At 31.6% G+C, this 24,718-nt stretch overlaps 1 protein-coding gene across 1 annotated transcript in view; it reads right to left on the bottom strand.

Annotated features, from left to right (window-relative positions):
• The window catches only part of LOC135843923 (uncharacterized), a 222,304-nt gene that overhangs the window by 175,984 nt on the left and 21,602 nt on the right, over nucleotides 1-24,718 (bottom strand). The window contains exon 2 of the mRNA XM_065361975.1: nucleotides 7,655-7,718. Coding sequence (XP_065218047.1) covers nucleotides 7,655-7,706 — 52 coding nt within the window. The 5' untranslated portion in view covers nucleotides 7,707-7,718. The remainder of the gene's footprint in view (nucleotides 1-7,654; nucleotides 7,719-24,718) is intronic.

Below are 24,718 nucleotides of genomic sequence, written 5' to 3'. Positions count from 1 at the left end.
ATCAATTTTAATGGAAATTGTCAAAAAAATTACCATTCGTGGTAAAATTGTCGAAAAGGGTCAATTTTTGCCAACATTGTCAAACATTCCTGTTCTCGTCAAGATTCGCCAAAAAAATCATGTTTTGCTAAAATTGTCAAAAAATTCCTGTTTTTGACAAAGTTGTCAGAGAGTGTCAATTTTTGTCAAATCGATGAAAATTTGAAATATTTTTCCGTCAAAATTCACAAGAAAGTAGTTTGAAGTAGTCAAATGGTCGTAATTTTTGCCAAACATATCAGTAATGATCCTTATGAGTTTATTCTACCTACTCAAAAGGGTCTTTTTGAAGATGATAGGACTTAGAATTTCATTTCAACATTTTACAGTAAATTTGTATTTTTTCAAATTTTTGAAAATTGAGGGGCCCAGCCCAAGTTTTTTGAAAATGAAAAAAAATGAAAAATTCGGAATCATTTTCTCACCAGAGATCATTACTTTGAAGGTTGGAGGAGGGGAAATCCCAACTTCGAAAATAAGTAATCGAATAAAAATTACACGTGGTAATTCGCTAGTGCAGTTAGCTAACGTGGTAGATATTTAATTTACCAAACGGTATACTTTTCTCGTTCAACTGTTGTTCGTTTCCCAAAGGAAAAATAAACCTAGAATCCAGTCTATCGAATCTGTCGATGATTTATGGAGTTTTCAAAAATATAGCCAAGGTGGGTGAAGACGAAGGCGAACGCGTGATTCGTAATAATCTTTTTTTTTCACGCTGAGAACTAATTAAACTGGCTAGCAAGGAAATCACCATCACCCTTCGCGTAGGTACCTGCCTATTTATATCTTTAGGTGAAAAAAAATAAACGATTTCCGCGTACGTATATCTACTTTTGCAACGATTGTAATTTTTTTTAAAGGCTCGGTTACCTACGTGGAAAAATTATGCTAATGTTTTTCGCAGATTAATTTTTTACGCTGAAATTTTTCTCATTTCTATTAAACGGCTCGTTAGGCTTTTATAATTGCTACACATCGTGTACGATACGATACGATTCGCTAAAACAAGCTCGTTGAATAGCGAGAAAATGGTATATTTTTGTGGTAATTTGAGCCGGCGGCGGCCTGTAGTAAAAGTCAATTCACACCGGAGAGGAAATTTTAAACGTTAATCCGACGTAGGTAATCGGCCAACGGATAAAGGTAAATAGCAACATTATTAGAAAAACTTATTTCTCTACGTGTAGCTGTCTTATATAGTCTACGAAATCGATACATTTAATCTGGAACTACTATACTGTGTATAGGTATAAGGTATTGCCTTTACCTAACCTTGTCATTATGCACGCTTTTACCTTAAAACTTTCTTTAGTGCTGGTTGGCTGGAGTTGCAAGTTTTCCTTTATGTTGTATACAAACAGTTGGTATTTTTATTCGTAGTCTACTATGTATACCTACCTACCTACCTACCCTGCTGTAAAGTTAACACTGTAGTTCTCTGTTGCATTGTGTTCTACAGTCGAGTTAAGCAAGTATAAAATATTACACGTGAATTACCTATCCTATAAATGTATAGAGCGAGAGGCATTTATTATGTACTTTAAACGTATCAGGCGATTGATTGACTTCCGTTTGGTTATACTATAGTACGAGTAGAATACGAAGGTAATTTATACCCTTAAATTGGACATTTCTATACTATGAATAACGCGAACTGGAAACTATATGGGGAGAAGTTGAGAATGTCATATATTATGTGTGAATTTACTTTTTCAACTTTTCGTTTTCTATTATTATACTATGGTAAAGATGTGGTCAAAAGTGAAGGCAGCTCATTCTTTAGATCGATAAGTCGATAACTTACTTTTTTTTGAATTCATTGAGTTTTCACTTTCTGGTGCTTAAAATTTTGAAGGGTTCAATCATTTTAAAAATTGGATCGATCGGTTTATTGAGCTTTGCATGATGTATGTATAATGTATACATAGGTATAAAAATGTAATATTTCACCAAAATTATGTACCTTTATTACAATGCAGAAACATTTACTCATTCAAATCTCAAGTTTATCAAATTTGATTTTCTTTTTTAAATTTCATTATTTTGAAACAATAAAAATGAAACAGAGTTTGATGTTTTGAACCTGTACCTAACTCCAAAGGAATCATTCATTTGAAACGAATCTTTCAATTTCGACAATAGGTGTATACCTATCTCATCTCATGAACTCCACAGTCGATTACACGCTGTTCAGATTAGATCTTATTATAGGTACAGATGATCGCATTAAATTTGATCAAGGCTAAATCTGATCTGATCCAATCATTTGAGCTTCCTCACAGGCGTCTGGAAAATGGGAAAAGTTGACAAATAGTTGCCAACTGGATTGGATTTTGAAATACCAATTGGAAAAATTCCTATCATTTTTTTTTTCGAATAAAGAACGTGTGTTCAAATTCAAGAAATGTTCGAAGATTGAATCAGAAAAATAAACTCGTCTCTGCATGAATTAACTTTTTTTCTACTTCTCAATACCTACATGAATGTTTTGAAGGCTTTTGACCTCGTTTCACTCGACGGGCTCGTTTGCTTTTCTTTTTCAAGTTTGATTTTTTTTCATGCATCATTCAAATTTTAAATGAACTCCTTCATTCATTACTCAAGAAAACATCGTTTTTATACTCGTACCTCTCAATATACTAATTTTTCGAGAGCTCACTCCTGGATCTCGCTTCGCTCCGAGTCGTTTGCCTTTTTTTTTTGAATTTTTCCAAAAACAAAAATTCATCGTTCAAATTTTAAAATTTTGAAGCAAGATAATAAAATCTTCATGAGAACTCGTCAGTTTACCTGGAATTGAAAAAAACGTGAATTTGGTGTACTTTCAACATCATTTATAAAATTACTTTCCTTTTTACTTTTCTCAAATTCCAAAAAATATTGTGCCGGCAGCCTCCACCCCCTCTCCTGCGTTGAAAGAAAAATTCAATTCACCTACGATCTTCCAATATCTGCGATAGAATTCCTCCAAGTAATCCTATTTTCGAGATGGAACCAACCCTGTGTATAGAGCCTTACGAAATTGTAAGAAATCAAGAAAAATGGAATAAATCATAAAGTAGATACATATTAAAAGTACTGTAAATCATTGAAAATTGGTGACATTCCAGGAAAATTTCACAATACTTGTACTAAAAACATGTGAATTGATATATAATACGAAATCACCAAAAAATGGATTAAAACCAATGAAAATTTCCAGAAATTGAAGAAATAACATTACAAGAAGCTTGTTGAAATGATATAAAAACACTACAAATCAATAATATAAAATCACTGAAAATTACCAAAAATATAGCAAAAAAGACTATAGAAGAAAGTGCTGAAACTTGTTCAAATCGTTAAAATAAAGAACACCGGAAAAAGTAATGAACAACAATCGTCAGTAAATTATGACTGATGACAAAAATTGATAGAAAATTACTTGGAACGCTACAAAAAAAAATCCTTGAAAATGATGTGAAAAATACTGAAAGCATGTGTTATAAGGGGGATTAGAATTATTGCTATAGGGGAATAAGGTAGACATCCCCCTATATGGTGGTTTAGACAATAATTATTCCTTACGTGGGGAATAATTACATGGTCCGGGCTAGCTCAAAATGCAGACACTGGGATAACTCCAACCCTCCATATACATCATACTAGAGAGTGTAAAACAAGAAATAAACCATACTCGTAAGGTGTACTGAATATGTTTAATCATCGTAATCACAGTATTTATAAAGCAGAGTCTTTAGGCAATCTCACACATATGTGATTCCTAGGTTAAGCATAATTAAATTAGCACAAATACATTAAATGGGAAATATAACATATTCATGTTAATCACTGGGGTCAAAGCAATATTATTAAACCAACACAAATAAATTAAATGAAAACATGTAAAATATTCATGCAGACTTACTGGGGTTCGTTAATTGCAACGCATTGTAATTAACTAAGGTGATATGCAATATTTACTGACACTGTCACTGTCCAGTCGTCTCTCTGTTGCACTCCTAATACCTACTTGAGGCATTTGACGACAATTAAGAGTTGTTCGCAATATTTTAATCAAAGTGATAATTTTATTCAGCATCGTTTAGCAGAGATATTTAAATTACTTTAATGCGTTATTTGAAAGAATTTCAGAGTTATTTATTTAGTTATTTTCACGAGTTATTTATGAGTTATTTTCACGAATTCACAAGTTATTTATAGAGAGTTATTTAGTTGGATTTACAATCAATACCGCGAATATCGAGAATAAAACCAATGGCACGAACCAATAATAGATATTTTAAATAGCTATTGTCATGGTTAAATTTCCACGCTAGAAGTGGTACAGACAGTAAAAAGAAAGACATAGGCAAGATGCCTGTGCGTTTATGCATCTGATATGCCAAAAGATCGACACACCAATCGAAGGTGACTTAGCTCCAGAGAGCTCGAGATTCCGATGCTAAGTAAAGATCTTAGTTTTCGCGATGTATCTGGTAGCTACCAGAAAACATTGCGTCTATTAGAAACGCCCACTTTACCATACTTCCAGTATAAGGTTTGTTCGTTTAGAAGAAGGAGAACAGATCGCACTTTCTCCTGATAGGGATGATTATCATCATTTCCCCTACTGTGATAATTACGAGAATAACTGCTAGGCAGTTGGGCCACACTTGTACCTTACACATGCTACAAAAAATTTCTTTGAAATTTCACAAAACTCAGTTTAAAAAATGCATAGGTATTTTCATTTGGATGAAAGCTCATTTAGGAAAGTGATTTTCATGCCCTTGATGAATTCCAAAAAAATTATCAAGGCAGTGAAAATTCTTTCTTCAACATTTATGAAAATTAGAAATTAGTTTTCTATCATCTGTTTCTCCATTTTTTTTTTTGTTTTTTCAAGAAGGTTTTGTATATATCTGTTTACATTTGATACAAAACAACACAAACTTACTCACGCGAATTCCCTAGTCAAATAATGTCTTATCAAATCATTCACGTGGAACACATGCGCGCCATTTTGGCACATAGTGATATTGTGTCCTTCTTGCATAATAATATATTCTGATTGTTTTATCATTTAATTCGTTGCCTTTTTAAAAAAAATTTATGAATAGGTATATTTTTTTCATAAGTTTTAAAAGTAGATATGAAAGGATTTTCTTTTGTTAACTTGCCAAAATGTATGGTGATCTTTGCTTTCATCAGGTAACATTTCTAAAATATTTTGGAAGAGGAAAAAAAACAGAAATTGCGATTTTTAAACACAACCACCATCAAAACATTTTTATTATCTTTATCTACAGGAACTGTTAACCACCCTGCGGGCCGGTTGCTTCTGTGCTTTGCAAAATACATATAAATCACCAAAAATCTACTAGAGAAAAAGTGCTGAAACTTGTTAAAATCGTAGAAAACCCGACAGAAAAAGTGATAAAATAAATAAAAATCATCAGTAAATGATGAAATTTTTTAAAAGTTGCTTGAAAATTAATAAAAATTACCTACTGAAAATGCTACAAAAAATGCCCAAGTACAATGAGATTCCATTTCTGTAATGATTGACCATCTTTAGCTAAAATTGTGCGAAAAATACTGAAAGCATGCTACAAGAAATTTCTGTGAAATTCCATAAAACTTGGTAAAAAAATTGCATAGTTATTTTCATTTGAATGAAAGCTCATTTCGGAAATTGATTTCCATGACCTTGATGAATTCCAAAAAAAATTATCTAAGTACTAAAAATCGAGCCATATATTTGATTTTTTTTCTTTCTCGATTGTTTATGAAAATTAGAAATTAGTTTTCTATCGCCTTTTTCTTCATTTTTCATTTTCAAGAAGGAGGTTTTGCGTGTCTGTTTACATTTGATACAAAACAACACAAACTTACTCACTGTTTGTATCGAATTCTTTGTTTTAACCGGTGAACGTAACTGATAGACCATTTTTATATCTTTACCCTGCGAGCTAGTGGCTTCTGTGCATTGCAAAACAGGTATAAAGCAAAGCTGAGTTGAAAATTTCAAAAAATTAGTTTTGAAACTGTGAAAGAATATATTTTATGAAAATATACTTAGGTACCCACTACCCAAATTATCACAACTAATACATGTAATGAATATATGAAATGAACGTAACGTAAAGGTAAGGGCACCAATTATGGACCAGTCCGCAATATGGACCAGCGCCCGTTCTCGTTGGTAATTAGCGCAATCTGTCAGGAAAAAATGTATTCTGATGTATTTTTCATCAAAAAAACGAATGAGACAAAAATTGCAACTGTAAAGTCAAAACTCGCTGAGAAATTTACAAAAAACTGTTTTGAGACACTGAAAAATTTTTTCAGTGTGTTTTTCAACTTTTATTAAAATATATATGTGGTGTAATTTTCTAAATGTCATTGATGTTTATAATATCAAAAAAGGATGTAGTTTCTGCTGGAGTGATCAGTTTTTGCTAAAAATGAGGGTATGTACAGAAATTTTTGGTGCAAAGTTTTTTTTTATGGGGTGCGCTAATATGGACCACCTGTGATATTGATTTTTTTACTCATTTTTTTACAGCCGCTGAAAAGGGGAATGCTTGAAATACTTTTTTTTGTTTATTTCTACTAATAAATATGATGTTTTGAAACGTAAAAATATATTTATTTTGAAATTATTCTTTAGGTGGTCCATATTAGACGTCCAAAATTTTTAACTGTCATTTTGACACTCGTCATTCAACAATTTGAAAAAAAAATATATTCAAAATTAACCTGAACTGCTTAGAATGAGTTGTTTTGTTCATTTCTACAAATAAATATGACCTTTTGAAAAATGTGAAAGTATGTTTATTTTGAAATTTTATAGGTGGTCCATAATAGGCGTCCAAAATTTTGAACTGTCATTTTGACACTCATCACTCCACAATAAAAAACATACTTAAAGTTGACCTTCATCCCTGAAGTTTTGTACAGTGTTAGTGGAAGGATGGAACTTCATTTTAAGCATTTGTGGAGGTTTCTACCTTCTATAGTTTTCAAGTGGCAATCCTCCAAAATAAAAGCGGTCCATATTTGGTGCCTCTACCCTTACTTACCAAAAAACGATCGTTAAAAAATCAAAGCCCTTCTTATTTTAATTTTTTTTAAGTCCTCATCGTCAACTAAGTACGAAACCCTTTTCCATTCAAAATTTTTTTTTTTTTATTCTCGCAACGATGCTAATTCGCCTCCTACAACAATGTTTACAACACGGTAGGCGAATGAAAGCCGGCGGCAATTTCGTTCAATTCATCCATCTTACTTTAGTATTCCATTCGGAAAAAATGTCAAACCGAGTTTTTAAAATTACAGTGTCTAGACAGGAAAACGATCGTTATATTTTTTTTCCTAAAGGGAAGGGAATAATATTCGAAAAATTACATCCCTCGTTTTCGAATAAATACATAAGTTGCCAGTACAGTATACCTCGCGGACCTACTACCTATATAGGGTAGTACTCGTATAAGAACAAACGCAGGAATTTGTCAAAATTACCAACTTGCTAATGAAATGCAAATTGTTACAAGTTTCTGAATCTTTCGCAATAATATTAAATATCTACTTTTAAAGCGACTATTTCACTCCTAAAACTAAAACTTACCACAGCAGATCGTAGACAACAGTAAGAAAGTAACGTTGAATTTCAGAATCATCGCTGAGTAAACCTGAAAAAAAATAAAATAAATAAATAATCAGAAGAAAAATAAATAGGTACTACGGTTCTCTAGCAACTCGTATAAAATGTGAAAAAGGTCGGAAAGTAATTCGCTAAAATTCCTACCCCTCGTATGAGAACTTTTCCTACACACTTGAGCATGAAACCTACTTGAAATAGTGAGCGAAAAAAAAGGTAAATTTTTCAAGTACTGGGGTAACTTTTTTTTTTTTCTTAAATACACGTTTAACTGCTATCAAATCGCGATGAGAGTAGGCGAGTAAATGATAATACTCTCGTCATTACTATTTCTATACACTTCAAAGTGAAGTACCAACATGTTTCAAAGGTGTTGTTCGAAGTATGCTCGTGGAACTTTTTTTTTTTTATTGCGAATCTCTCTCTAAAGGAATATTTACCTATTAAGGTAATCATATTTTTTCGCTGCTTTTTCACGTGTGTCTCGTATAATTCTAATGGACTTTTTTTCGCTGATAAATCTCGTTTTTATATTTTTCCAAGAGTAAATATTTACAACACTGCGAGTTGAAAATGATACCTCGTGTGCTAGTTTAAAAGAAACTTGTCTGTTTTTTCCTTTCTCATTCAACCTTTTTGAGTTCATTTGACGAGGTTGTGGGCATATTCCATGTTCGGATTTAAACCCACAGAGTTCGTTTTCCTACCCTTGTGTTCGGGTACATTTCCAAAGGTATACGAGGCTAATAATGCTTAGAAAGAGTTTTAAATTATTCATTAATTATTTGAAATCTACTAAATACAGCTCACACAACACAACACAGTCCAACCCACACACAACGAATAATCATTCTAATGGCATGCAACAAGTACGATATTATAAGTCGTCGTTATTTTCTGCCTGTTTCGCTTTCTTAGAAGCTCGAAAATTAGAAAATTCAACGGATAGTCGTCGTAATTAATTTGATTGGATATACGAAGAATCGTGTATACAGCATTAGTCTATATTTAATATTGGTAGGCGATGCAAATAGTAGTCTAAACGTGGCGGATTGCGTTTTAATATTCATTATAAAAACACGAACTGGATGTTTTTAAATAGCTTGTTGGCTAAATTATCAGTTTGAAATTACCTTTGCAGGTAGGTAAGATATTAATAAAAACAGGTGACCTTTACAGTACCTATAGAAGAGCTCGATGTAGATTCAATCAGCTTGTTCATTTTTCGAAGACAATAAATTCGACGTCACGGATTTCTCTTCTCACGCAATAGCACGCTCGAGCGCATAAAAAATGAAAACTCTCGAAAGAAATTCTCATTTTAAATAACTTTTTCAAACGCCTGCGCCTCCTGTCTGGTCGTTATTCGAGAGAGATTCTTGGTTCGTCACCCGATCAAGCTCTCGAAAGCTTGAATATTTAACGATAGATTTTCGAAAGCGTGTGCACTGTAGACTTGTAGAGTAATTTGCCTAACGTATTTTATCAACTTTTAGTATAGCAAAGTATAGAAAGACGACGAGATTTTCGCCTTAGATATCTCGAAATCCAATTACACGAGTGCATTTTACGTACGTAGGTTGGTGTGGTGTTTGCCGAACGAAGTGAGAGACAACTTCGTGTGCTGGATTATTAATTTTTTTTTCGTCTTTGTTAATTGGTTGTGTGATTAGATTAGGTACCTGTGTCTGGATTCTGTTTCTGGGGAGTTAGTAGTGCGGAGTAAGAATTACGAAATGCAGTTTGATTTACGTTGGTACCTATAAGATTTTCACTTGTAAAGCTTTTGAATTGATGGTGTAATCAATGGAGAATGTATTTATAGGTCGTATATATTGAAGGATTAGGTTAACTTATTGAAAGTTATGGTATTGAGAATGGGCACCGTGTAGACATCTATAAATAGGGATATGTGATTGTGTATCTAGTTGCTTTAATATGCAATGAAAACATATGTACCTATTTACATATGGTAACGTATATCATGAGATTTCGTTACGTGAATAATGGCGCGAACAGATAACAAGTGTCCGTAGGTGTGAGATTAAGTATTAGTTTGCTTACTGTACATATACCTTGAGAAATTTACATTCTGCACATAAGAACATTGAAAAAACACAATTTTTGTTTTCAGAAATTTTTGATGAAAACCCTGAATTTTACATGACGATTGACTTCTGGCCAAAAATTAGACTATTGGGATTTCAGTAGAAAAAAAAAAAAAAAAAAAAAAAAAGTACAAATTAACTGTTTTTATTCAGGTCCCAATTTGATAAAAAAAATCTTTTCAAACTATGTTATAGGTACCTACTTATAAGTAATGACTCGTATAATGGTAACTACGAATAACTTTTCTAAAGTATCTACCATCGACGAGAAGTCTAGGTTCTCATCGTCATAAGACTCAGTGTTGTCACTTGATACCTGGTACAACAAATAACCGCCCCCTCCCCCCAGTTTGAGAGAGCTTTAAGTTTAAGTAGACAACATAGAAAATAAAAGAAATACAATAAGGTACGAAAATGAATCGCGATTATAACAAAAGCTTTAATAAAATAAGTTACAAAATGACTACATAACAAACAAAAACCGTAAAAAAACAAATGGTGCAAATTCAAAGCAGGAAACACCAAATATACATTATAATGACAACAACGAACTATTAAAATACATACATCAAAAGAGAAATAAATATAACAAAATGCATGTACCTAATGATAATACTTGTAAATAACAAAACACCAGAACATTCGTAAATTGCACTCGTATAATAATGAATAGAAGAAAATTAATTGATAAAACCTTTAATTTTCACATCATTTAGGCTCTTTATTAACCCATTGGCAGGTTGATCGGTAGTTGACGTGTGAATTAATGCAATAAGACGAGAATCGACATTTTGTTTAATAAAATGATAACAAACATCCAGATGCTTTGCACTTTCTGTTGTTGTAAATAGCCCTAATCGGATGCACACAGTCAGCATCAATAAGTACAATTTTGGTAAAAACATTTACAAACATTAGCAGCTTTTTTTCAATTTCTGAAACCATGCCAAAATAAGTTCTTCAAAACTCAACAACCAATTTTGAAAAATACTTACTCGTTGGAAAGTTTTGTATATGTTGAGTCAGATTAAGGTACTGCCCAATTGACAACGAAAAACGTGATCCGCTAGCGAAAACGCTGGCGGATAGCTAGAAAGTCCTAATAAGTCGCTAGCAAATTCGCTTTTCGCCATTAAAAACGCTATCTGGAACTGTTTTCACATGGCGGAAATGACAGCGGATAGCGAAACCGCTACCACAGTTTTTATCACAGAGCATTTTTGAGGGCAAAAAGCAAAACCACTGGCGTTTTTGAGAGCGAAAAGCGAAAACGCTATTTCAGGTATTAATTTACTTCAGCATTTCGTGTTTTCGCTAGCATTTTTGTGGTACATGTTAGAATTTGGAATAGTTTAGCTACAAAAACATCTTTTAACATTTTGCTGTTGAATTTTTCGTGAAAAGGAACTTGAATTAAATAATTAATTCTAAAATGGATTTCAATTTAGAAGGTTGAAAAACATTTATTTTGATGCTTCATTCGACAAAGTTGAAAAATTTCATTTTTTTCCCATCTCCCTCCCTGAAAAATTTCATTTTTTCTCCATCTCCCTCCCTGAAGATTGAGTCTTTAGTTTGGGATTAGTGTTGTATCTGATTATAATCGATTATGAAAATAATTGATCAATCAAAGTGAAATGTAATGTAAATGCGATTATTTTTTTCCTGGTCGATTATTTTGACAAATAATCGTACATCAAATAATCGCAAATGAAAGTAAAATTAAAAATTTTGTGGAAAAATGGGTTCAAAATACAAAAAAAAAATGTATTTTTGCATGATTTATTCCAAATTTGATTGTAATCGATTATTTTTGAACGATTAATTCAGACAGCAATTATTTTTTTGCGATTATTTTAAATAATCGAATTTGATACAACACTATTTGGGATAAAAATAAAATACAGTTTTCTGACTTGAAAAATCCAAGGAGTTAGCTGATAATGTGAATTTCTAAGCTCTATCCTTTTTTTTGTGAGGATTGTGTGTGCCTTTAATTTTCAAGTGAAACTGTTGTCCATTTATTACACTTTTTTGGGACTAAAATTTGAAGATTGTTTTTGACTCAAAAACCCCTGAAAATTTGACTGCTATGTACCCCAAATTGCTTGTCTTTTCCTCTTAAGAATTGTGTGGATATATGTGCTTAGGTATGCAATAAAGTACATATATTTTTTTTAGTGTGAAGCACTTTCAGTTTCAGAAACCCATGAAAGCATGTTTTTCTTTTTTCTGGAAATGTTTCACAAATGACCAATTTCTTTTTTAAAAAAATATTTCACTGTCATAAACATATCACATACTGTTCAAACACATCTCAAAAAATTAGAAAAATTATTGGCTACAGATACATATATTTGAGTGGATAAATTTCTCGAAATTGATCAAAAAAAATTACCTCCCTGAATGAGGATCGATTGCCATATGCCATATATGCTTAATTTAATACCAATTTCTAAACCTGAACCAGTGGTGTACTCCTGTAAATGAAGTTGACAAACATCCCTTACATCAGTACCAGATACGCGGGGTAGGAGGAGATCAGCAAGAACCAAACTAAACATCCCAGAGAAAGTAGAGCAGAAAACAGGTTCCATCACTCTTTAGTTGGAGTGTAAGGGGAAGATAATGACTTTTCTGTGCAACTACAACATACTATCTAGTACCTAGGCGCCTACCCTACACATTCATATTTCTGTTAATTGTGATTGTAGTTTTGTCACAAAAGGAATGTTTTTCTTTTGTTTGGTTACTTGTTCCAGCTACACATTACCCCCTACAGTGAATAGCATACTTTGTAGAGCGGATTCGCTATTCACCAGCGAAAATGCTACAGCGAAGTGGTCCTAAAAAGTTGCTAGTGAAAACGCTCTCATATTTTGTCACTAGGGTGTAACCCGGGTATTCCCATTTTGTTCCTCACAAAAAAAAATTGTTGTTTTTCGATTCAAGGTTTTTATGACGGAATTTCTGGCATAGAATGAAAGTAATCATTGAATTAGAGCACATGCTGTGAATTTCACACAATTTCAAATTATTTTTAACCCAAAAATGAAGTGCTGAAAAATGACTGAAATTCAAAACAATTAAATGTATTTCAATTGATACATGTAGCATACCATTGGAAAGATCGTTCAATTCTCTTTCAAAGATGTTTTTATGAAAAAGTTGTAAAAGTGCACAGTTTTGAAGATATATGCGGTTAAAGTTTGCCGAATTCCCATATACTTACTGCAGTGCTAAGTTTGTCAAACCAGGAACAAAATGGCCGTCTGACATACCTGAGTTATAGTTCCCTAGTCAGATACCTATGGTATTTGTGTTGCAATCGTCACATGAATGATGTGAATACTCAGGTTGCCCTTACCTTCCAAGTACAAAAACATATCTCGTTATGTTAGTATGAAAAAGTAACAATTGAACATCATAATGGGACTTGGACAAATTCCATTTAACACAGTCCAAAAACAAGGAAAAAATTGATCACTTTACAATAATATCTTACATATTGTTTCAAAATAATACAAATAGAAATCTTTTTCAAAATATTAGAATTTTATAGTACTATTTAACTTGGTGTAATGCTGCATAAATTCTGTTAAAGTACATGTTAACTGCATGCATTTAAAAATACAAATATGTAATAAGCTGATAGGTAAGGTGCACCGGGGCAAGTCAGAATGATTTTTCGCAATTTCAACTTTGACCAGGTGTTACTCCCCTTCTAATGAACCAATATGGATCAAATTTATTATGTAGATTCCCATAAGGGTTCTTAACCTATGGTAAAAATTTGAGCGCGATTGACTCAGTAGCTTTCGCTCAGTGGAATAAAATATAAACTGTCCTGACTTACCCCAATTGGGGGAAGTCAGAACAGGCTAAACTTTGGAGAGATGTAGATCACAAACCGAGCGTCCTAGAAAAATTGCGTAGAAACAAAATTGTAGAGAATTTAATTCTCTTTGAGATCACTCTCATCAGATTTTCACTAGGACGCACGGTTCGTCCGCTATATGCGAAAAACTAAGAAATAGAAAGTCTGTATTTTAGACCAAATTCAAAATAAGTTCAAAATAACAACAAAATACAATTGAACCAAAGACATCAAAAATGAAACTGAATCGCGAAAATTTTTATGCCGTGATGAAGTAGGGGTAGTACCCTCAAGTCACCTTTAGTGGCACTTCGCCAGATATAAACCTCTAGGCGCTAGAGCAAGTTTTCTAACTTACCCCGAATTCCAACTTCCCCCGGTGCACCTTATCCGCAAAAAAATCCTCTGAAAAAAAAATTACTTACTGGATTATACTCATACATTAAAGAAATAACACAATTACTTTTACTTTTTTGCTATTTTAATTTTTAACCACCCAAAAAACAGTAGAATTGAAATTTGTGCAGAATTTAAATTGAAAAAACTAAAAAAATCATACTTACTTACAATTTTTTAGAAAGCAAACCTACATAAAATATTGTCATTGGTCTCACTTCTAGCCATTAATTTTGAATACGCATCTACAAGGTAGAATTTCCTCTCAAATTGACCATAGTACAGTTGCAACTTCCTGTGGGTGAACTTCAAGTTTAGGATTTTGTAATTTTTGTTGACAATTTGAACAAGCATTTTACATAATTTTCTATATCCTTTATTGGATAGTGCCCAATCACCCATGTGACCTAGTTGATGTTCTTCAATTCAATTACCTTCTTTTGTAAAGAGGTAGGAATCACAGTTCTGGTACCTTGGACTAATAATCCGTTCATTATATTGATTTCTTCAACTTCTTTTCCAAATTGAAAGTCGTGTAAAATCTGCTTCAATTTTTCATCTTTCAAAGTTTACTTTAGAAGCATATTATTGTAAGTGATTAGTAAATTTTCTGGGCATTTCAAATGAAAAATGTCATGTACTTACAATACTTACATCTTCCTCCTCAATGAGCAGAATTTTAAAATTTAATACTACCTATGGGTTGCCGACATTCCTTAAAATAAGACACTGAGGTGCAATTTGGAGGGTCCAATTCAGCACCAGGGAAAAATGTTAGAAAATTATCAAAACATTATAACAGACATACTACTAGCACCTGGATCGAATTCTCTATCAACAGGTTGGTTATTGATAATACCTTACAGGCATACAGTCCAGTCATTTTAAAGTACAAGGTAATGATGATGTCAAAAAATTTACAGTCTGTGGTAAATTTTCTACTAAATTATCATCAACTTCACTATCTATCTCTTCTGTCATAGGAGAAATGGGATTAAGGGTACTACTAAGTATATATATATATATTAAGTATGTAAAACTTGACTGTTGGCCTTTTTTCTGCTCCATCACATTATTTTTGGTGTTCACAAATCTTCAGCTCAGCTACTACATATTTAAAGAGAAATCATTCGTTTTACTTGAGAATTTATTGCTCTCTTTTACCCTCAGTTGAAAAAATAGACAGCGACCCCCTTTAAATCATTTGCATAATGCACAGTTATAAAATAAAAACTCTTCAAGCAAAAAAGAGTGTGTGATTCAGTTTCCATCTCCTAAACACTTTAAATAAATTGAGAAAAGCAGGCGAAATATGCCTTTTTTTTCTGCATGTATTACAGGTACTGTCTTTGTATGGACACACATCAGATGTGTGATTGGTCCAACCGCATCGAGAACATTTCTTTAGGGGAGAATTGGACGAATCCATCTCATAATGGGTTTTCTTAGTTTTCCCATCATCTTCAAAATTAATTTTATGTAAATATGGAAGAAAAATCTTAACCAATCACATTAGTTTGAGCAGAATCTGCTATAGTTAATTCATAATTTTGGGCAACAGTGACAACCTTTTCAAAAGTATCATGTTTAGATACAAAAAATCATAATAAATTTCATTGTGTAAGATACCTAGGTACACTAAATTGAGTAATTACACCTTCCTGAAGCCATTCTGAGGGAAATTCACTCTATATACTCGTAGGTAGTCTTTTCAACTGCGCAGTATATTCTTGGATGACTTAATTTTCTTTCTGATTACGTTTATAAAATTTAAAATGCTCAGCATATTTGTTTGGCTCTGGGTTAAAACAACTGGATAACTTGTTTACCACATTGTCAAAAGAAATAGTTGCATTGTCTGGCTCCAAAGAAGCACAAAGGTTGCAAAGTTGTTTATATGTTGATATGCCAATAGCATTTAATAATATTGGTTTCTGCTTGTCTGAGGGGATATTGTGTATGGTATATTTTGGTCTTCAGAACTTTCACATATGCAGACCACTTGCAGTTCTTTTTGTGAATGAAACACACAAAGTTTCATAAAGATTGTTACTTTCAAAAAATATTTAAATCAAAGAGCCCAAAGGTGACTGTCAAAGGCAGTAAAATAATGCAGTCTCAAGAGCTAAAACCAGATACCTACAATACCTACATATGTAGTTGAATTGCCTACTCATTAGTCATGGTGGAGTATTAAATGTTTCACAGTAATTTAATTTTTTCTAAAATGTCATTTACCTACAAAAAGAGGAATATTTGAAGTATCCATGTTGAATTTCAAAGAGGGATCAATATTTTAAACACAATTCCAAATAATTTACTAAAGTAGTTTTAATTTTTCTAAAAAAGTGATCAGTAATGGTAACCTCTGGTTCCTTATTCACAAGTATCAGTTGAAATTCCATTTTTGAATACGGATTTACCATAAACAAATATGTTCAGTTTTTCATCATTGTATTTTTTCACTGTTTGCAGCAAATGAATGTTAACATCCCTAGGTACTATAGCTATACTGATGTCCAGGTAAAAATGCTGTTAGAATGCTATAAGGTACTTACCATGATCCCCCCCCCACGATTCGAATCAATTTTAGTGATTTTAAGAGGTGATTCGAATCCGTTTCCCATTTTGTCATTTTTATTCGAATCTGTCAACGGATTCGTCTTCAGATCCGGAAAAATTTGAAATTTTCTTTAAAATATAGGTAGGTAAAACAGTTCCACAAAAACGCAAAATGTAAAAATAAATAAAATAATTGAATAATAACATGAATGAAATGAAAAGTCACGTAAAAATAGAACCAATTGTCCCTATTTCTTTCTTTTCAGGTTCACATATCTGGAATCTAATCCAAATCCAATGAAAGTGGATTCGTAATCGAATCCAAAAACAGCGGATTCGGATGCGCCTGGATTCGAATCCAATTTTTGTTGATCCGTGGGGGACCATGTATTTACATACCTTCCCAGTTGATTTTGAAGGTCTGTGACCTTGTGTCAATTCCAGTTTTGTGCCAAAACCCGTATTTTAAAACTACTCAGTTTTTTTTGTTTATCGATTATACAGGAGTCGGCATAAGTTAGTATTCCGATTTGCACAACCGAAAATTTTTACAAATGAAAAAATTTTTTTTTCTGTAGTGACATAGCGGGGAATGAAACTATCATTACCAAAATGTTGGTGGGACTTCCACGAACACAACGCACTACTTAAAAGACCTTCCATCTACTCATTACACACCACAGGGTGTTAAAAAGAACGCATCAGTTTTTGAACATGAATATACTAACTTATGCCGACCCCTGTATGTAGGCTATTTGAAAACAGAAACAATAACGTTTTATTCGAATTAAATGCATAATTATTTCTACTAAATTACGTCAAATGAAAGTTCAACGACCTTCAAAAATAGAACGAAACGTAACATATTCATCGGGTCAAAAGTAGGTACGAAGACGAATGAACTCGAAAAGTAAAAATATCGTTTTTGAATGAAAAACCGAAATTTACTTAAATATCGCACCATACTGGCTGAATATTATATTTTTGAATTTAAATACAATAATAAACAATAACGATTAGCGAATGTCGTGTAACAAAATAATTTCAATCAAATTGCAACACACAAACAAACAAATAAATAAATAAATGAATAAATAAATAAATAAATAAATAAACAATTGAAATAAACAAATGAAACGAATATTAAATTTTGAAATGGAAAATAATGTAATTCATCTTACTGAAGCTAACTCCCTTTATAGTTAAATTGTATTTGTTCCAATTGTATCTTGTTTTTTTTTGTTTTCAAAAAAATTTAAAGTGACATTTTTAATAATTTGATAGGTAATTAAATTTTAATAAGAAAAGATTTGAAATAAGTAATTGAATAAAATTTTAATGGAATAAAAAAAAATAAAAAAATGTTGTGTTCGTATAAACTACGAGAAAACATCCAATTTCTTGAAATAGTACTAATGATAACATATTCATTTAGTGGTTTTTTCCCACATTGTTCTGAATGAATAAATGAATTTCAGTTGAAAACAGTCTAAAAACTCGAATAAAGATAATACCTACCTAAGTCAATTAAACCAATCTGGTCTTGATGATCTTTGAAATAAAAAAAGTCCTAGACGAATTGAAATTACACCATTAAAAAACACCAACCCGAACCCAATTCCAAAAAATTTTCAAACTCTGAAAAAAAACCACGAAAAATATTCCGGACGAGGTTTCCTGAATTTTTAAAACACACCTCATCGTACCACTAACTATACGTAAATCCACAACCACGAGCCATTTTCAAGATTTCGAGTTGAAAAATCGCCCATAGCGCGTAAATTTCGTCATTAATAATTCATAATTTATTATCCAATTATTTATAAAAATTACTCGTTTAACATTTTATAACGTAAAAGGTAAGTTAACTTAATAAATCTGCGGAGAAAAAAAATCGCCACTTTCGTAAATAAAAAATGTCTTGCTAAAGGAAGCCCATTACAATTCAGCAGGTTTTTATAAACGATCCGAATTAGTTTCTTAACGAATCGCCATAATTTGTTGAAGTAAAATGTTACTCGGTCATTTTTAAGCTTTGGTTTACCTTTTGCCATTCCAAAAAACAATAAAATACTTAATTCTCGTAGCTCTAGTTTTTTTTTTAACGCTACGAGCTTGGCCGATAATATAAAAGAAAAACTACGATATAAAAATTCCTCATTTTTAACATCGCGTCGTAGGTACAAGGAGAAGGAAAAAAAAACAACCAGCGAAATGTTGAACTTAAGTCACATCTTATTTAAAATTTAATACGGTTATTACATTTTCGAAATGAAATTCTCTTTTAACATGAGAAAAAGGTATGAAAGACGAGCGTATTAGGCTGTATTCTCGTATCAGCCAAGATTCTCTGCTATATCCTACCAATTACCACATGTATCGATTATAAGGGAAAAAATAACGCAGATGCCACACGTGTAATTCGAGATTGGTTCATTTTTTAAGACGAGCGATACTTATACGAGTACTCGGTTACACAACAGCGAGCAGCGAAGCCGTTTTACTTTTTAATAGAATTATTTTCATAAGACTCGCAACTCAGCTCGACTCGATGAAAAGGAATTATCGGCGTGATGTAAAATGAAATCGGAATATTGCAACGTGTTGCAGAGTGCAATCAGTTGAAAAAATGCTGACTCGATTCATAGAATAAAAATGCAATGTGATTAAGGGAAGTAGCATAAAGTAGGCGTTTCTTGGACTCATGCTCAAGAAAAGATAATTATTGATTTATATGTAGAAAGAAAATTCTTCAAGTGGATATACATCATATTTAGGTAGTAGGTACCTATTGAAATTATTATTTAAAAAAATCAATTTTTTGATGCTGGAAAAAATTGAAAAATTTAGTCTCGAATTTTTTTCCAAGTTGATGCAAAATCAGCTCAAAAGTGAGCTCCCCCCTACCCAAGTTGGATCTTAGGATATTCCCTGTTTATTTCATTTTTGTTCAAAGTCCAGAAAAACTGGTACTTTATCCATGTAACCTTCAAGTTGAAAAAAAAAATCAAACAGATGTAAGTTACTTACTGCATTATTGTATAATTTTACAATACATAATATTTCTCATGGTCTACTCGTATAATGTGACCATTCTGCTAAAGTAATGGCACCCCTCCCCCTCCAGCCATCGGCAGTGCATTGTGCCTATTGCACGGTGCACGTATTTTCTAAAGAAGGTTGCTAGAACAGAAAGAGGTTTTGAACAATTACGTGTAGCAGATTTTATCCGTTTTTAAAATTTCAAAGTTTTTCTGTCTAAAATACCTACTGAAATTTAAAAATGTGATTTTTCTGAAAACCGGGTTCATTCTTGTTTTTTTGTCACATTTTCTTTTGGAAACTGCCGTAAAAATTTTATTGTGAATTTTGATGATGGTGATTTTTTTTTAACCAACTCCTGAAATATTGTATTTCCTATTTTTTAGTGTGCGTAGCACACTATTGGTTTTGCTTTGAGAAATTGAAATTTCAATTACAATGAATGTTCTCTTAAGCTATCCAACCGTTTTTCGTACCTATTGGACACCATTTGAGAATCACTAAGGCGGAGGGTATAGATTTATTTTCATTCAATTCGGATGGGTAATTGCTGAGTAATTGCAATTTTAGTTCATTATTTTAATGCATTAAATCCTAAAAAAGGGAAAAGGGGACTTGTATGTAGAACACCTGCCGCTCATTGTACCCTGCTATACCCCCAGTCTATCCCATCACCAGCTGTGTTTCATTGTACCCTGTTACACCCCTGGTCTGTTAGCTGTAAATTCCAAGTGGGAGTGGTTTGGTGGGGCGTTTACCAAACAAATATATATTATTTTAATGCCCTAACCCTCGTAGTGAATTCGTGGCTGAGTGGTTAGAGCATGTAGGTAGGAATAGGAAATTTAGGGACCCAGGTTCGAATCCCCGTGAGGTAAGTAGGTAGGTGACAGATTTTTCATAGGAAAATTGGATAGGTAAATGCTTTGGAGTTACCTATGTAGTACATGATAATTGGGGCAAAAATAATGCTGAAATTGGGTTATGAATTATGATATCATTTGCTAACTAAAAATTCATTTCATTAATTTTTTGTCTACCTATAGCCATAAGTATGGTAAGAATTACCTTGACATGAATAATTTTCAACTTTTTACTTATAATTTAAAAATTACTTCAAAATGAGTAATTAAACTAATTTTTGTACAATTGAAACATGTAATTTTTATTATCATGATTTAGTAAAAATTATTAAAACAAAATGATTTTTACTATTGGTACCTATAGCAAAATTTATTAAAATGATAATTTTTACTATATGATTACAGTAAAAATTATTTAATGGGATCTGGTACTTAATTGTGCTAAATACCAGTATTTAGTTGAATTTTTTTGTAAAAATTACCCATATTTTTTTCGGGTAATTTAGAGGCAATTCAAATTCTTAACATATTTTATAAGATTTAATTCTTGATTTAGAATAAAAAGCAAGTTCTGAAAATTGGTTTGAAAATTTATAAATTTGAAGACAATGGAAATTCTAAAAAAAATAATATGAAAATTTGTATTTAGAGACGCTGAGAATTCCAAAAATTGATTAAAAGTTCTGTAAGTTGCAGATAATGTGAACTTGAAAATTATATGAAATAAGTATTGTAATATTTATGAAGAAGATGAGAATTCTGAAAAATTGGAGGCAATGTGAATTCCAAAAATTGAGTAAAATTTTTACAATTTGTGGACATGAACTTGAAAATTAAATTGGAAATTTTTTAATTTAAATACAATAAGAATTCTGAAAAATTATTCAAAATTTGACTACTTAGAGGCAATGTGAATTCTAAAAATTGATTGCAAATTTCCTAACTCAGCAGCAATGCAAAATTCTGAAAATTTATTGAAAACTTTATGAAATTGTAGTGATAGGAAATTTGGGAAATTGATTTGAAATTTTGTAAATTATAAAACAATACAAACTATGAAAAACAACTAGAAATTTCTTAATTTAGAAGCAATACAAGCTTATAAATTATTCTGAAATACCTATTGTAATTTGGAAAATATGAAAACACGGAAAAACAATTATTATTTTGAAGCAGTGAGAGTTTCAAAAATTCTCATTACTGTGACATGGTTGATTTGATTCACTTATGCACTACCTAGATGTAATAACGGTTATAGCTTTAGAAAAGGCAGCTAGCTACGCACACTTTGCAGCTAAGCTTTGCTTAGCTGTCTAGTTTTTTTTTTGAGTTTAAACGTGTTCAAGACACCATTGTTCAAAGTTTTTTGCACTTTTACCCAAATTTTCGCATTTTCCACTAGCTATTTTTTAAAAAAAACTGATTTTAAACGGATTTTTTTAATGTTGAAAATTTTAGTTTGCGGCAACCCTGAATCTGAATAGTGTACCTATTCATTCAATTTGTGGGTTCTGAGAGAATACAACGACGAATTAGGAAAGCGCAAATTTAAAAATTTTGAAAACAGTTGAGAAAATGAAATCAAAAATGATGGTCAAATTTTACAAATTTCTTATAAAGATATTTGTGATGTATCGAGCTTGTCTAAATATTTAGAAAGTAGTGCTGAAATAAAAATATGTGATTTAAAAAATTTATCAAAAAAAAATGTTCACAATTTAAAAAGAAAAATTGGTTCACTTTGGCATTCGAGATAGGGATATGCGTCGAAAGCATAATATTTGAAAAGAGCAGCTAAATTTATTTGTACCTATACCAAATTTAAAAGATTTATTTGTAGAATCCAAAGTATTTGGAGATTTTTCAAGTCAGGTATTGAAGTGTTGAATTTAAAAGAAAATATGAATAAAGATTGTTTGTTGAATTTAAATATTAAAGTCAAAATTGATGTCCCTGATCATAATAATATGAGTTGTGCTTATTTTTTGAGAAAAATATTTGAAACAGATATCAGAAAAGAATTTTTAATTGAAGATGATAAATGTTTAATGGTCAAATTGAAGGCGAAACTGTGATTTATGATGATTTTTTTGTGTTTCAAGGAATAGAAAATGAACCTACAACGTATTCTGATGCTGTAAATTGTGAAGACAAGTTGAAATGGCTAAATGCAATTAATGATGATATTGAATCTCTAAATAAAAATGGTACTTGGGAGATGGTTGAGAAAAAGGATGTACCTACAGGTATGAAAATCATCAACAACAAGTGGTTATTTACAAAGAATGTAGAACCTAATGATAATAGTATAAAGGTAGATTGGTTGTTAAAGAATATGCTGATAATAATGAATATGACAGAACTGAAACTTATGCCCCTGTTGCAAAAGTTTTGCCGTTTCCTAGTGTCATTTTGATGTGTGTGAGTTAGCGAGTATTAATCGCGAGGGGAAAAAAGTACTTACTACGAATATTTTTTTTCTTGCCTGCATGCGATAGGTACGTATTAAGGTAATTTATTTTTATACTTGGGAAGCGACGTGCAAAAATAGTGCGTATGTAATATTCAAACCTCTTGAAATTTTTTTTTATCAAATACTACATAAGTAATTGTTATTTGTGCTTATAGCAATATCAAGCTTTTTGATCTTTTTATTTCTTAACTTTATCGAGATAAATAAGCGAAAAAAATTTAGACTTTTAAGAAAAAAAATCAAGATGGTTGGAAAATTGAGACATTTTTGACTTTTCCATTGAATATCAATTTAAAAAAAAAAAAAACAAAAACAAAAAAAACAGCTTTTCAATCGTACTAACCAATCTATGAAAAATAAAAAAAATCGTGAACCAAAAATTAAAATGTGTTCAAAATATTCAACGAGGTAGGTATGCAAAAAAACTACAAAAATTGGGAATTTTTTTTTCAAATTTGAATAAAAAGTTTTCAAATTACAATAAATTTTAAAATACGAGCGTATTTAAAAATATTACTTAATGTATAATGGGAATATATTTTGTTTTAAAAAACATCAGGGTTTCGAGCTATTTCCTGTAGGATTTTAGGAAGGCCGAAGGTTTTGTGACTTTTCTTAAATTGGTATGATGTAGGAGTAGTAAGTTGGACTTGACATTTAGAGCATAATGAATAAAGAAAGGTAAAAATTTCTGTTGCAAAAAAAGTGATAATTTTCTAGTGAAAAAAAATGAGACAATGTTTCATTGAAAAATATAAATATACAATTTTTTAGTGAGAGAAATAAAACAAAAAACCTAGTGAAAAAAAGAGACAATTTTTTTTAAAATCGGATTCAGCTAAATCAAAGCAATATGTCAGAATGCACCACGAGGCAAGATTTAAGGTGCTAAAAATGTATTTTTCAATTTTTAATGAATATTGAAGATCTGGGGCAAAGAACTTCGAAAATCAAAATTTTACCATATTGGGCCTGGACTATTGAAATTTGGTATGCAACCCATTTTGAACCCACTGAATTAATTAAAAACGGTTTCGAATCGTTTTGAGCAGTTTTGGAGCCTCTAGCAGATTTTCATGAATTGAATGTAGGTATATTTTTTTCCTTTTGTGATATTTCATTTTTGCAAGTGTTTTTTTTTTTGGTCGGAGTATGAGAAAGGCACCTGTGTAATATTAGTTGGTACCTAGGTGAAGAAATTCATGTTTCCATCAGGAAAATTGTTTTGTTTTTGAAATTTGGTGCTGTTAATCTTGGTAAAATTGACGAATAGTCGGGGTATTTTTACAGTCGACTGAGAGTGGCTTCGATAGACAATGAAGTAACCATGAACTTCGACTTACTGTTTTTTGGAGCCTTCAGAAAATTTTTAAAAATCAATTTTCACAATATATTTAACCAAACGAACTTGACCAGTACATAGTGCGGGGAAAACACTGGTTCAGTGGTTTCCAATTATTACGAGTAGCCAAGTATGTACCTAAATACTTGGCTAACAAAAAAATTATACAAATATCAGTAAAATTAAATTACTTACTCGATGTAATGAACGACATGAGAAATATGTATTGTCCGTCCAACATAGCTTGAGCTGAATTGTGTCAGTTGCATTTTATGGAAGCCAAAAAGGAATAACAGAAGGGTTTCCCAAATTGATTAGCTTTTATCTTGATTTATTTCAATAAATCTTTTTTCAGCCAAACAGCCATA

This window comes from Planococcus citri, chromosome 4, assembly GCF_950023065.1.
Source record: "Planococcus citri chromosome 4, ihPlaCitr1.1, whole genome shotgun sequence".
In the NCBI taxonomy this organism is placed as follows: Eukaryota; Metazoa; Arthropoda; class Insecta; order Hemiptera; family Pseudococcidae; genus Planococcus; species Planococcus citri.
The sequence above is the reverse complement of the archived record's forward strand: the minus strand, read 5'-3'. Positions and strand labels throughout refer to the sequence as shown.